The sequence below is a fragment of the Musca domestica genome, unplaced genomic scaffold (genome assembly GCF_030504385.1).
Source record: "Musca domestica strain aabys unplaced genomic scaffold, Musca_domestica.polishedcontigs.V.1.1 7, whole genome shotgun sequence".
NCBI classification, from domain to species: domain Eukaryota; kingdom Metazoa; phylum Arthropoda; class Insecta; order Diptera; family Muscidae; genus Musca; species Musca domestica.
Window position 1 is genome coordinate 10,777,730 of NW_026712383.1, and position 15,361 is coordinate 10,793,090.

At 33.9% G+C, this 15,361-nt stretch overlaps 1 protein-coding gene across 1 annotated transcript; it reads right to left on the bottom strand.

Annotated features, from left to right (window-relative positions):
- Positions 1–256: 256 nt before the first annotated feature.
- Positions 257–4,722, bottom strand: LOC109612852 (uncharacterized). Its single transcript, XM_059130231.1, has 3 exons — positions 4,519–4,722; positions 479–646; positions 257–412 (listed from the first exon to the last, which is right to left on the bottom strand). The coding sequence occupies exons 1-3, from the start codon at positions 4,720–4,722 to the stop codon at positions 257–259; spliced, it is 528 nt and encodes a 175-aa protein (XP_058986214.1).
- Positions 4,723–15,361: the final 10,639 nt, after the last annotated feature.

Consider the following 15,361-nt stretch of genomic DNA (forward strand, 5'->3'; position numbering starts at 1 on the left):
GTCCCTGAACCTTTTCGCCAAGTCTTGTTGACATGGCAAAATGAAATTAGTGTCAAAATATGAAAAAATCGTATATTGGGAACTATCACTCAGAGGTCATAACTTATGAAATACATGATATACAGCTATGAAGTGATTAGCAAAAAGCATTTTTTTGGGATGAGAATCATTACTTACCTTACATGAAACATCCGTGATTTTTATTTAGTCCCCAAATAAACTTCTATTTAATCATTTTATTTCATTTTCAGTCGTTTTACAAATCCTGATATATACCCAAATACATTTTAACAACCGCCTTCCAGTCATTGTAGGCAGCCACTTTGACTTGCATCATGTAATCGCCGCGTGGAAAGGGTAGCAATTTAAATTGGCTTTCATGCAAAATTACATTGTCCACAATAATATTGTGCTAGAAGTAAAAAAGTGCATCGGGAGATATGTCGAAACTTATTAGGAAAAGGCAAAAAAAACTTACATCAAAGGGACACGTGTGATTGATATTCGATTTCTTGAGAAAGAGGTCCAAGATTATTTTCGCAAGCATTATACGTTTACGATTTTCCATAAACCAGCAAAAATCATGGGTAATATTATAGAGAAATGGTCGATAGCCATTGAGTTTTTTGTAAAACGATAAGTTAACCTGCAATGGGGAACAAAAGTGATTAGGAAAAGATTTGCATAGTTCTAAATAAATGATTTCGATCCGTTTTCAACCAAATGAAAAGTAATTTGCAATTCTGTTCTAAGGGGATCAGAGTTAAAAACCTTTCGCCAATTTAACAATAGTTACGAAAATGTTCAGATTTTCCTAATAAACAATCTTCAAAAAATGTTACACATTAATGAGCAATGCCAACAAGTAGCATGGTTCTAGATATTGTTAATTAACACAAAACAAAAATATGTGGCTGCAACAAAATAAAATCAACAAGTAAAAAAGCGGAAAGTTCGACCTGGCCGATCTTTGAATACACTCCACCATTTGAAACGAATTTGGCAATACTCAAAAACAATAAAATCCGTTAAAAATTCTGTTAAAATCTTAAAAAATAAAGAATACAACCGTTATATTAGGGTCTATACGACGACATGGACCTGCACAGATAGCTTTTGTCATAAGCCATTACAATAATCAAATGCGAAACTTAAAAAAATCCTTAAACAAGATAGCTAAAAACATCAAAATACCGAATATCGGGAGGTACCGCTGTATGGGGGCTATACGAAGACGTGGACCTGCACAGACAATCTTCTGTCATAGGCTGTAGTATCCATTACGAACTTCAAATACCAAATGTGAAACAATTCCAGTGAAACAAGCATGTCGCTAAAATCATCAAAATACCGAATATAGGGAGGTACTGTTATATTGGGGTTCACTCTTGGTTCCAAGGGGTCAGAAAAGGCTGGATTTTTGGATTAAAAGGTACTAAATATGCCACCCTCTGTATTTGGGAAGTAGTAGTGCTAGAACTCTTAAATTTGGAATGAGGGAGTATATGGATAAATTTATAGAGTGGAAATTCGCACATTAAGTGTATGAAAAGTACTAAAATGTACTACATTTGGTACCATTTTGTTTTATGTGAACGGGTAGAACTATAAACTTGAAGTTTGGAATGGGAAAAAAGGTTGAGGAGTAGAGTCGATGTAAGGAGGTTGTTTTGGAAGTATGTACTCATAGCACTAGACGGTACTAAATTTAGTACAATTTAAATTTGGGATAGATTTGGAATGCCCAAATTTGATATTCAGGTCTCTGTTGGTATCTGGAATTGGATATAGAGATGGTTTTGGAAATGTGTACTATAATGGTACGAAAAATGCTTAATAGTACTAACTTTTTTTTCGATATACATACTAAATGTTACTAAATTTGGTATTAGGTAATAATATAGAGCTTAAATTCTGATATACGATATTAAAGTCACTTTAGGTTTACATAGTGAGTACTAAGAAGAACTTTGAATACCCTCCAACATTCGGAACATATTTTAAAATATTTAAAAAAAAATAAAATCCGTTAAAAATTTTGTTAAAATCTTAAAAATACCGAATATAGCCGTTATATTGGGATCTATACGAAAAAGGCAACTTTTGTCATAAGACCTTGCAATATTTAAATAGAAGTTTGAAAAAAAATCAGAGATCAAAATATACGTATATAGGGAGGTATCTTTTTATCGGGGCTATACGGTGGCTGTACGGACCTGCATAAACAACTTTCTGTATCAGGCTGTAGTACCTATTAGGAACTTCAAATACGAAATTTCAAACAATATCTGTAGGAATTGTACACAAAATCGAAAAAAAAACGAATAGAGGAAGGTACTGATATATTGGACCTATCGAAGACCTGGACCTGCATAGATAACTTCTGTCATAGGCTGTAGTATCCATTACAAACTTCAAATATAAACTTTGAAACAATTCCGGTGAATAATGTCGCTAAAATCATCAAAATACCGAATATCGGGAGGTACCGTTATATGGGGGATATACGAAGACGTGGACTTGCACTGATAATTTTCTGTTTTAGGCTGTAGTATTCACTACGAACTTCAAATTCCAAATTTTGAAACAATTCCGGTGAATAATGTCGCTAAAATCATCAAAGTACCGAATACCGGGAGGTACCGTTAGATGGGGGCTATGCGAAGTCATAGGCTGTAGCATCCCTTACGAACTTCAAATACCAAATTTGAAACAATTCCGGTGAATACTGTATCTAAAATCATCAAAATACCGAATATCGAGAAGTGCCCTTATATGGGGGCTATACGAAGACCTGGACCTACATGGCCCATTTACAAACTTAACATGCCTACTGGTAGAATTAACATGTGTCAAATTTTAGCCTTCTATCTCAATTCGTTCGAAAGATAGCGTGATTACAACAGACAGACAGACGGACATAGCTAAATCGACCTAAATCCATATGTACTTTGTTGGGTCTGACATGAGTATTTCGTGGAGTTACAAACGGAATGATAAAGTTAATATACCCTCCATAGCATTGGTATATGGGTATGCGGTCACCTGTAATCCTCTCTAGAGCTATGTCCTTCTGAAACGCACTTCTTCAAAGAAATTATTCCGCAAAAGGACTATCGAACTTTATACATCCCATTCATACATGTGGTTTCATTATCTCACATAGTCCTACTAGCTCATATAGTTTCTTTCGATCATTTCCCTTTCAAAACTTTTTGCTTTGATTATTAGTCAGTTTTTCTAACCTCCAAACTACAGTTGCAAAACTAATTTCATCCAATTTGGTAGTTTCTATTTGCTACTCGTTTGCCTATTCGTTTCACAATTATTCATAATGCTTACCGTGACATTGTCCACCGGTACCTGTAGTAACTTGACTTCAAGGTTAAGCGAAATCACATCACGGCAAGGCGGCACTTTTTAAATTGAGAAAAATCCGGACGAAGATCTTCACATTTTACATTGGTGAAACGTAACTTTAGCGCAGCTGCGTTTGAAAAACTAAATAGTACCAAATTTGACATTTTGTAATGGAATAGGTCTGGAATGCTCAAATTTTCAGGGCTATAAGGAGGCTATACGGACCTGCATAGACAATTTTCTGTATCAGGCTGTAGTATTAGGAACTTCAAATACGAAATTTCAAACAATATATGTGAGAATTGTAAAAAAAATCGACAAAATAACGAATATAGGGAGGTACTGATATATTGGACCTAGACGAAGACCTGGACCTTATATAGACAAATGCTGTTATAGGCTGTAGTATCCATTACGAACTTGATATGCCAAATTTGAAACAATTCCGGTGAATAATGTCGCTAAAATCATCAAAGTACCGAATATCGGGATGTACCGTCTAATACCAAATTTCAAACAATTCCGCTGAATACTGTAGCTAAAATGATCAAAATACCGAATATCGGAAAGTGCCCTTATATGAGGGCTATACGAAAACGTGGACCTACATGACCCATTTACAAACTTAACATGCCAACTGACAGAATTAACATGTGTAAAATGTTAGCCTTCTATCTCAATTCGTTCGAAAGATAGCGTGATTACAACAGACAGACGGACAGACAGGTAGACGGACATCGCTAAATCGACCTAAATCGATATGTACTTTGTTGGGTCTGACATGAGAATTTCGAGGAGTTACAAACGGAATGACAAAGTTAATATACCCTCCATAGTATGGGTATATGGGTATGCGGTTACCTGTAACCCTCTCTAGAGCTATGTCCTTCTGAAACGCACTTCTTCAAAGAAATTATTACGCGAAAGGACGATCGAACTTTATACATCCCATTCGTACATGTGGTTTCATTATCTCACATTGTCCCATTAGCTCATATAGTTTATTTCGATCATTTCCCCTTCAAAACTTTTTGCTTTTATTATTAGTCAGTTTTTCTAAACTCCAAACTACAGTTACTAAACTAATTTCATCCAATTTGGTAGTTTCCATTTGCTACTCGTTTGCCTATTCGTTTCACAATTATTCCCAATGCTTACCGTGACGTTGCCCACCGGTACTTGGAGTAACTTGACTTCAAGGTTAAGCGAAATAACATCACGTTTTACAACGGCAAGGCGGCACTTTTTAAATTGAGAAAAATCCGGACGAAGATCTTCACATTTTACATTGGTGAAACGTAATTTTAGCGCAGCTGCGTTTGAAAAACTCAATGCGACCAGAACCAAATACCAAGAATTCATTGCTGGGACTGAAGCCTCCTCTCATAGTCTATATTTGTAATATACTTTTAAATTTGATTAATATATATAAAAGTTATATTTAAAGCGCTTTATTATTTCTAAAATACAAAGTATATAATATGGAAATAAGCTTATGTATTAATATTCACATTACCTGAACGGTTTGTTATTAGAATTGTTGACAAATTACAAAATTGTGTTGATAATTTTTCGTTTATTTCTTTTTCGAGACGAGTTCAACGATCTGAAACACAATGCAGGTCGCATTTATTATCCGATTGAGATGAAATTTCAAATCATTTGTTTGGCCCAAATGTATATATATATATATATATATATATATATATATATATATATATATATATATATATATATTCGTCCGATTTGCCTTTTATTGTGCACCAAACGTGTAATATCAGCCCGAATGTATGGAATTTTGCACATACAACCAAATTAGGCCTGAAAATAAGTATGCCGAGTTTGATCGAAATCAGTTCAGATATAGCTATAGCTCCCATATATATTGTTCATCCGATTGGTTATTTTTGTCCTCCGCAGCCGTAATATGCACTCTGTAACAACAATATTTGGGGAAATATATCAAATGCAGCTCAGAAATACCTTTGATTAATTTTATAGAGATCGGTTCAGATTTAGCACTCATATATAACGTGGTCCGATTTACCTTTTATTGTGCACCAAGCGTCTAATATTTGTCCAAATGGGATGGAATTTGGCACTTGTGACCGTTATATCAGGGTGTATACGACGACATGGACCTGCATAGGCAACTTTTGTCATACTCTGTTTAAAATGTAGCTAAAATCATCAAAATACCGAATATCGGGAGGTATCGTCATATGGGGGCTATACGAAGACGTAGACCTGCACGATAATTTTCTATCAAAGGCTGTAGTATTCATTACGAACTTTAAGTACCAAATTGAAAACCATTCCGCTGAATAATGTCGCTAAAATTATCAAGGTACTGAATATCTGGAGGTACCGTTATATAGGGGATATACTAAAACGTGGACCTACATGGCCCATTTTCAATACCAAAAGTCCTACAGGATTTCATCAACCTACTTCATTTCATTTCCACAGACGGACGGACATAAAAATTTATGCTGATCAAGAATATATATACTTTGTGGGTCTAATATGTATATTTGAGGTGTTACAAACGTATTGACAAACTTAAAATACCCTCCATACTATGGTGGAAGGTATAAAATATAACAAAAAGTACCAAATCCAAATATTGGAAATTCCACCGGCTGTATGTACACCTTGATGTGTAGGAGTTTAATCGAGCCTTTTCCAGAAATGGGATTAATATTACATAATTTTTGCAAAAGCTAGGGAGGGTTATAAACATAAAACTGTACAAAAGGATCTTTGGGAATTTCGTACCTAAAGTTACAATAAGTTATTTAAACGAAAGTCTCAATTGTAGTATGTGACGTTGTCTATTTTTAATGGAGAAAAGAGAAAAGTATTGAAGAAATGAATAAGTCTAAAATCTTAGCATTTTTCCGGAGCTAACTCTTGATGTGTTGGTGTGTGATGCGACAGATTTTCGGAAATTATTAGAGTGATGACTATACGGTACTTAATTTGGTTTTGGATAAATGGATGGAGGGGTTGACTTATGGTGTGTAGAGTTGAGATTTGAGGGAATTTTAGAAATATTTTCTAAAATGCACGAAAAGTACTAAATATTGGGAAGGGTAGAGTTGAAAATCGGAAATTTGGTATTTGGGAAATATGTACTTAATAGTGCGAAATGATAGTAAATTTGGTACTTAAGGAAGAGATAGAGCTAGAAATATGAAACTTGTAAAAAGGGTGCGTGGGATTTGGAAAATTCATATTAATAGTGTACCAAAAGTGCTTAAATTCACTACATTTGGTACCTCAAATCAGATTTAGGAAGTGGGGTTGATATAAACTGGGGTTTTTGGAAATGCGTACTAAGTGAGGGAACTGTACTAAATTGTACAATGTGGTTTTGGGTGAATGCTACTACCGATGGGTAGCTTTGAAGAAAAAAGATGATCTGGAAATACGCACTACAAGTATATGAAAAGTACAAAAACTGAATTTGGTATTTGGTTAACGGATTGTGCTTAAAATTTGAAATATGACATTAGGTTCTCTATAAGTACAAAGGATTGAGATTTGGATGTGGTATGACAATCTGATTAAAAAGTAGGGTTCATATAAGATTCAGAAATGTTTACTATGTGTAAGAATCCCGTTGAATAATGTCTCTTCTATCTCAATTCGTTTAAAAGATAGCGTGATTACAGCAGACAGAGAGATCTTAATCGATTTAGAATTTTACGCTATTCAAGAATATATATAATTTGTTGGATTTGACACGAGTATTTCGAGGAGATAAAACAGAATGGCAAAGTAAATATACCCTCCATAATATGGTGGAGGGTATAAAAATGCAAGTCTGAATTTTGGTTCAAGGATCACTGAGAATGCGAAGCGTTTAAGCGAATTTGGAAATGACCGCTGTAACATGTACGAAAAGTATAAATAGCACTAATTTGGGTCTTTTGTAGCGTAGGAAACGAGCTAGAATGGTAAACAATAACATGCATGTAGCTTCTAGATAAGAAGGCGGACTTGTACGAAACAGTATCAAATGGTACTAAATTTGTCTTAAAGTGCAGAAAAAGAGCAGAATTTACATGCTCACAGTGGGTGATTAGGATTTATACAATGCGTTGTAGTAAAGCAGGGCCAAACTTTTATTACCCTCCACCTTAGGGTAAAAGAAACATAAGAAGAAATGTGACAAAAACCATTAAAATGCCGAATATCGGGAGGTACCGTTATATGAGGGCTATACCAAAACATGGACCTATACATGCAAAGTTTCGCCACCGGAGCTAGAACCCATTATGACCAACAAATACCAATTTTCAGACAAATCCGTGAAAAAATGTGGCAAAAATCATCAAAATACCGAATATCGGGAGGTACCGTTATATGGGGGCTATACCAAAACGTGGACTTATAATTACAATGTTTCGCCACACGAACTAGGACCCATTATGACCCACAAATACCAATTTTTAGACAAATCAGTGAAAAAATGTGGCAAAAACCATCAAAATACCGAATATCGGGATGTACCGTTATATGGGGGCTATACCAAATCATGGACCCATACATACAATGTTTCGGAAACCATTATAACCCACAAATACCAATTTTTAGACAAATCCGTGGAAAAATGTGGCAAAAAAACTAAAATACCGAATATCGGGAGGTACCTTTATATGGGGGCTATACCACAACGTGGAGCTATACATGCCATGTTTTGCCACACGTTCAGGGACCCGTTATGACCTACAAATACCAATTTCCAGACAAATCCGTGAAAAAATGTGGCATAAATCATCAAAATACCGAATATCGGGAGGTACCGTTATATGGGAACTATACCAGAACTTGGACCGATATATCTCATTTTCAATACCAACAATCCTAGACACAATGCAAATAGTTCTGCTAAATTTTGACGTTCTGCGTCAAAAAATGTGGGCTGTATCGTGATTTCAACAGATAGACAGACAGACGGACATCGTTAAATCGACTTAGAATTTTATGCTGATTGTGAATATATATACTTTATGGGGTCTACGACGAATATTTAAGGATGTTGCAAACGGAATGACAAAGTTAATATACCCTCCTTTCCAAGGTGGAGGGTATAAAAACAAACTATAAATTATTATAAATTAGTACAGGTAAATTTATGAATTATGGCACAAGGGTCCTCTAAGAGCTTGAATTTATTAAGACAACGGATATAATTGTTAAATAAAATTCTTCTTCAAAATGTCGCAACCTCATCGAAATAACGGTTTTAGACCCTATGTCTATTTGAACCATATCCCTTTAAGGACCATTGGATTCGATCTAGGAGTGTTCCTCCATCTGTCTTTCTGTCTGGCGGGTGCGCACGATATCTCTCGAAGAGATTATCTAATTTAATCCAAATTTAATACATCGCAATATAATTATCAAAATTTTCAAAGAAAATAATTACCTCATAGAAAGAAGAAGGGTCATTCAATTCTGTGCAAACTTTGCAAACCCCATAATTTTTTAAGCGCTAGATCAGTTGCGAAATTAGACAACATCGGTCCATTTCCATGGAGGAAATAGTTGAACATTTCGAATACCATGCAATAGATGAAAACGGGTCTTCTTCTAAGGATTTTAGGGGTCTGGGAATGCGTTTACAAATACGAATAATAATGAAATGTTTCCTTTTATAGAAAAAGTATGTAAACAAATGGATGATCGTCTATCGATCGAATTTAGTAATAAAGCCCTATTGGTTCGATTGAGCAAAACACTATTTCAGAGGTTTCCGATGTGGAGAACACGGTAGCATTAAACAGTGGTACAATTTCAAGTTCTACACGATACGAAAACAATATTGATGACATTTCGAATACGGACTTAGTATTGGATGAGTATAAAGTTTTCCGAAAAAAAATTAGGATAGAAAGTTTTCCTAACGTTGATGTGAAGGTGCTTAGGTCAGAGACTGTTTCTTGACAATTCACGTGATGCAGTTCAAAACCCCTTTCATAAACAGAGGAGTTATACTCAAATATAAACAATTGAAAAAGAAAATTTTCTGAAATATCTTGAAGATTTAGCACGACAAATTTTAAGACTATCAACAACTTGTGTCCAAAAAATATTATAATAGTCACATAAATAAAGATAAAGTGGTAGGTCTTTATTCAAATTGTGTTTATAGTAAATATGAATGTGGGAAATATAAATTCAAGATCACCATTGGAGAGTCAAAAAAGTTGAAAAATAAATCTACACAAATAGAAATAGTGCACCGTTAAATCGTTCCTTTTGGTGGGACGAACTATTGCTTAAAATATCGGTACCGCTTAGAGAAGTTGAAAACGGCAAGAAAGTGAAGGCTGAGGAAATGTTTTGTGCCTCCGTAGCGGTCTCAAGACTACGTCCAAAATTGGTTTATCCCTAGCTCCCATTGTCAATATAGTCGGAGGGGCTTGGGAAATATAAGTGTTGGTTTCGTTGGTTTTGGTGGGCACTTAGTATGGGTAACCTTCAGTGGTTGGCCATGCCCTGTTATTAAGTTAATGGGTTGTGGGTGGTATAGATTTAAATTGTCACGATCATGCTTCATAATTATCTTTGCCACCATATACCATGGCAGAAGAATACAGGTAGATGCATCAACGCTTGGGAGCATTAATATGTCAAAAAAATTTAAATGTTTTTTCAAATATAAGTAGATTTTCATATACTTTCATATACTACGTCATTCGGAGGCTATTATATTTCGCGTTTTTCAACAATTTTTACAAATTTAAATAATTTTTCATTCAACATTTTCAATTCCAAAATTGGTTTGACAGTTCCTTGTCCAAGCAGCTGTGTCGACGCGTCTACCTATATTCTTCTACCATGCCATATACCATGTGCCTGGCTATGCTAAGCCAGGACTTTCAGCCATAAGCATTCATGAAAATGGGAACACACTTCCGCACCATATATCAGTTGATACACATTCTCTTCCAAGAGATATGAGCATTAACCGAAAGTTGTGTAGAATTCTGTCCATCATAACATTAAAGCTTCCTGAAAAGGAGAATAGGTTAATAAATCATAAAAAATAAAATAAAAAAACAATTGGAATACCACGAGTTGTGAATACAACCTAAATAAATGTCAGCTGGCCAGCTGTGAGATGGTGTCATTCACGGTTGAGTATTAGCCTGCCGGTATAGGTGTTGTCAACAACAACTGTGTTACCAACACTGTAAATGGTTTTTCTTAAAGACGGCTAAGAGGACAGGTAATTTTTAAGTACATCGAAAATGACCTTTATTCTAGTTTAGACAAGGATAAGTGGAGTTTAGTAGCCACCTTAGAAAGTTGCGCCTGCGCACTAAAAAAGTTATAAAAGAGAGTTCATTTTAGAAAGCGCGAAGTAGTTTACAAAGTGATATTGATAGTATTGTGGTGAACCAAAAAAATGGGAGAAACAAAGTGAGTTGAGTAGGATTCTCCGAGTAGCAAATACCAAAGTACTACGGCTCAAGCACCACGAGGTGAATGAGAATTATATTAGTTGACTACCATAAATAAAGCTGTGAAATATAAACATATAATGATGCTGTAACTGTACGTATTAGGTAGTACCTATTACGGTATTTAAGGGAGACTTATGTATGTATGTGACACCTGCCACCTTACAATTCTCATATTTGAGCAACATAAATTCTGTGATAACAATTAAAATTTGCCTATACTACATGCTCACGCCGAATATCAGCATAAATAATTTCAGAAAACTTTCGTAATGCTTGTCAACTGCGTTTGGAGGGGGAAAAATTTGCAGTCCGAACAGCTCCACATCTGATTCATTACATCATCACACTGTCAGTGCTCACGTCCTTGACCTCTTGTGCAGATCCCCTTACAATATCCAACTAAGGGTTTATATTCTCAACTTTAAGTTCCCCTCATTTTTTATCCGAACTGTGGCCACTACCCCCTTATTTTCAACGTAAACAAAAAAGCCTTGATAATTTTATATTATTCAGATATGAACATTTATATAAAGACCCAAACATTCCTAAACCAGTATATACATACATTGGAATAGAAGAGTTCAAAAGCTTAGAAAATAGATAAGAACTATATAACTCTGTTTTTGATAAATACTTAACAATTTTAATGCACAGTGATACTGAATGAAAATCTTTCGCAGCAGCATGTCACTCTTAAGGTTCCAATATATACTTGCAAAAAATTTTTCGTTGAACAATGTGCATTTTACTTATGTATACATTTATAAAATAAACTATGAAATATGTTGTCATTAAATCGAGATTTAGAATGATTCTTTTAACTGCGGCGTATTTGTATGCCAATATGTTGAGACAATAATACAAAACAAGGACTTTAGAGGTCTTGTAAGCCCAATCAGCTGACTGAATACAGTGACGATATGGAACATATTTGCTCACATTGTGGAGCTCAGTATTCAAATTCTAAAAAAAACTTGAATTTGATTATCGTGATTAAAAATCACTATACTATGCTATGCTTTATACTTGTCCCTTTCCAGGCAAAATTTTCTGAAAACTCCCTTCGAACTGCAGGTCTAAAACCGCCTTTTTTTTACAAGCATTTTTTTTTTTGGAATTAGGTTAATAGAAATTTCTATAAGAAATATATTTATAGTTAGCTGATTGTTGTTATTAGATAGATAGTCAGTTAGCCAATGACACAATTTTCTATACTCACAAATTATTTGGGTATTGTGGCATTCTGCTACACCAAAGACAGATCTTTTATTTACTTTGAGAGAAATTTCTGCCATTCACTCAATTTTAGCTTTTTCCATTTTTCATTGATTTGCTGACATTTTCCTCTTTAAACAAATTACACTTATACTTTATAATTATTATTTCATTTTACTTTTAATAAAAATACAGTATTTTTTGCTTACCTGCACAATAAAAAATTGCACGACATCTTGTGCAGCAATGCCCAAAATGCAGGTAGCTTCATTGCATTTATCTGCACAATGAAGCAGGTATCTTTAATTTTACTTACGTGCACAAAAAGTGCAGGTATCTTTAATTTTCTATTCGTGCACAACAAAGCAGCAGTAGCATAACCATCTTTTAGTGTGGGAGAGGAAGCGAGAATATGTTTTTAATGCATGCTCTTTTCTTGTGTTGTTATTGTTTTTGCAAATACAAAAACAAAAACGAAGTGGTAGTTTTTAGTGTCTTTTTTGAGTTTGCAAAAAATTTTCTTGAGCAGATAAATACAACTTTTGTAACTAAATTAAAAAAAATTACCAAATTTTCGAGGCATGAATGTCCAATGTGCAGCTATCGATTGGGCACTTAAATACAATTCAAATAAAGGGATTCAGAAAAAAATGGCATAAAAAAGTTTTTTGGTCTGCAAAGGCCAATGCGCAGCTAATGTTGATGCAGGTAAATAGAAACCACTGTATTTTCACACTTCGGCGCAACTTTCATAAATGAACAAAGCGTCAACTTTTTGATTGCCACTCCAGAAACGCAACAAAATCTCCCGTTCTGCTTAAAAAAAAACCACAGAAACAGTATTTAATAACTTATCTGTGCAAAAAGCAATCCAAAAGCAACCGGGTCGGGCCGAACTTTTAATACAATACACCATTTGGAAGGAACTTGAAATTTTTCAAAAAAAAACTTCCGGAAACTACCATTTAAATAAAAACTGTTTAATACGAAGACGTGAAACAGCTTACGAAATTGTTTGTAATAGGCTGTAGCACCTATTTCGAATTTAAAATACGAAATAATTCCTGTAAATAATTTCCCTAAAATCATCAAAATACCGAAAAAAATGTTTGTCATAGGCTGTAGTGCCCAGTACTACTGAAATCATGAAAATACCGAATATCGGGAGGTACCGTTATATGGAGGCTATATATATATATATATATATATATATAATACTAGCTGGCCCGGTCCGCGTTGCCGGCCCGTAGTTTTTGTCTATTATGCATATATTCCCATATGCGTGGACCTGCATAAACAAATTTTTGTAAAATGCTGTAGTAACTATCACGAACTTTAAATACCAAATTTGAAATAATTCCGGTAAATAGTGGCTATACGAACACGTGGACCAACATGGCCCATATACGAACTTAACCTGCCTACTGGTAAATTATGCATGTATGCAAAGTTTTAGATTTCTATCTCTATTCGTCCGCAAGATAGCGTGATTACAAAAGACAGGCGAACATACAGACATCGCTAGATCGTCTTAGAATTTTACGCTGATATATATATATATATATATATATATATACATATATATATATATATATATGTATATATATATATATATATATATATATATATATATATATATATATATATATATATATATATATATATATATATATCTACATATATATATATATATATATATATATATATATATATATATATATATATATATATATATATATATATATATATATATAATACTAGCTGGCCCGGTCCGCGTTGCCGGCCCGTAGTTTTTGTCTATTATGCATATATTCCCAATCATAATTATTCACAGATATGACTGATATAAGTGTTCACGTACAGGTCGATTTAAAGTGTTTTAAAATACCTGTACCCATGGTACAATGATATCAAGGTAGGGCTATGATACCATATGATTTCAATTTTTTTTATTTTCTTGGCTTAATATGTCATTTTTATTTGTTTATTTATGTGTTTTCTTTTCAATAACAAAAAAATTGTTCAGAAAACATTCAAATTCGAATGTTTTCAAAATGTTTATTTCATCGTATGTGACGGGTTACATGGAAGTGTAGTACCGAATTATGTGGTGGCGAATCGGAATAGATGATAACGAAATAATTTAATGCGGTCACACCAAAGTTAAAAGAAAATTACTTTTTCAAAATCGTTAAAAAAATAACACGAAAAAAGAGATCTCATTGCAACAATTCTCAAAATGGGAAAATATCGAAAAAAAATTCCAATGGAATTGAATTTTAAAATAAAAGTACATTCTATTGTCAAACTTTGTAAGGATCTTTAAACAGTTGCTGTAAAAAATCAGCGAACAAGTTAAAGATTTTTTCAATTTGTTATTCTTCTTTTGTCAATTTTTTTCAATTTGTAATATCATATTGAATTCAGTGGATTTTTTGTGAACAAAATAAAGAATAATTTTTCACTATATACAATTTTTCACCAAAAAAATTACATAAGTGCGAAATAGGATGTTAACTGACATCTACCTTTCAACTCCAGGTCTTACATCGTGCTTCAGCTGGAAAATGCGCAGACATTTAAACAAACAAAAATGACCGAAAAAGACTAATGGGACTTATTTCAAAGCGTGGACCTACTTCTTTCATGTGACAATAATCCGTCCAATGAGAGCTCAAAATGCAAAAATTTTTGGGAGTACAATCAGTAAAATACCAAATATAAAGGGTGCAAAATAGTAGAGCGAATGGAACTTTTAGTAAGAAAAGGATTTCTATCCTTCCAAAAATTCTGCCTGAACATTTAAGATACCTTAAATCGCTTTTGCAGGTTATGATATCATAAATAATCATCGTATGATTTAAGCCATTTTTGGAGTCTTCGCCATTTTCTTCTATTTTTGGCCCTTATTTGGCATCTTTGTTTCTAAGGGGGTAGAGAACCTCTTCGCATAAAATTTTCGGAGTAGGGCCCATATTGGTCTTGACCACTAAAAAATTTTATTTATGCTACCCTGGGGTAAGGAACCATCGTACAGATAATTGCCACATAGAAATTTATTAATGTAAAGTCCCCACATTGGAGTATCCCCAAGTCCACTTTCACATCTAATGTGTGGTCAGAAAAGAAACATTTGTATTCTATTGAATTTGTAACCCCCAAGAGAATATTGGTTGGGAACGTAGATTTGGGATATACATCTATATGAAATAAATTGTGAAAACATGAACAAATTACAAATATAAGAAAGTAGCACGGGTAATGGGTGTAAAATAGTAATTATATTTGACTATTCTGAAATCAGT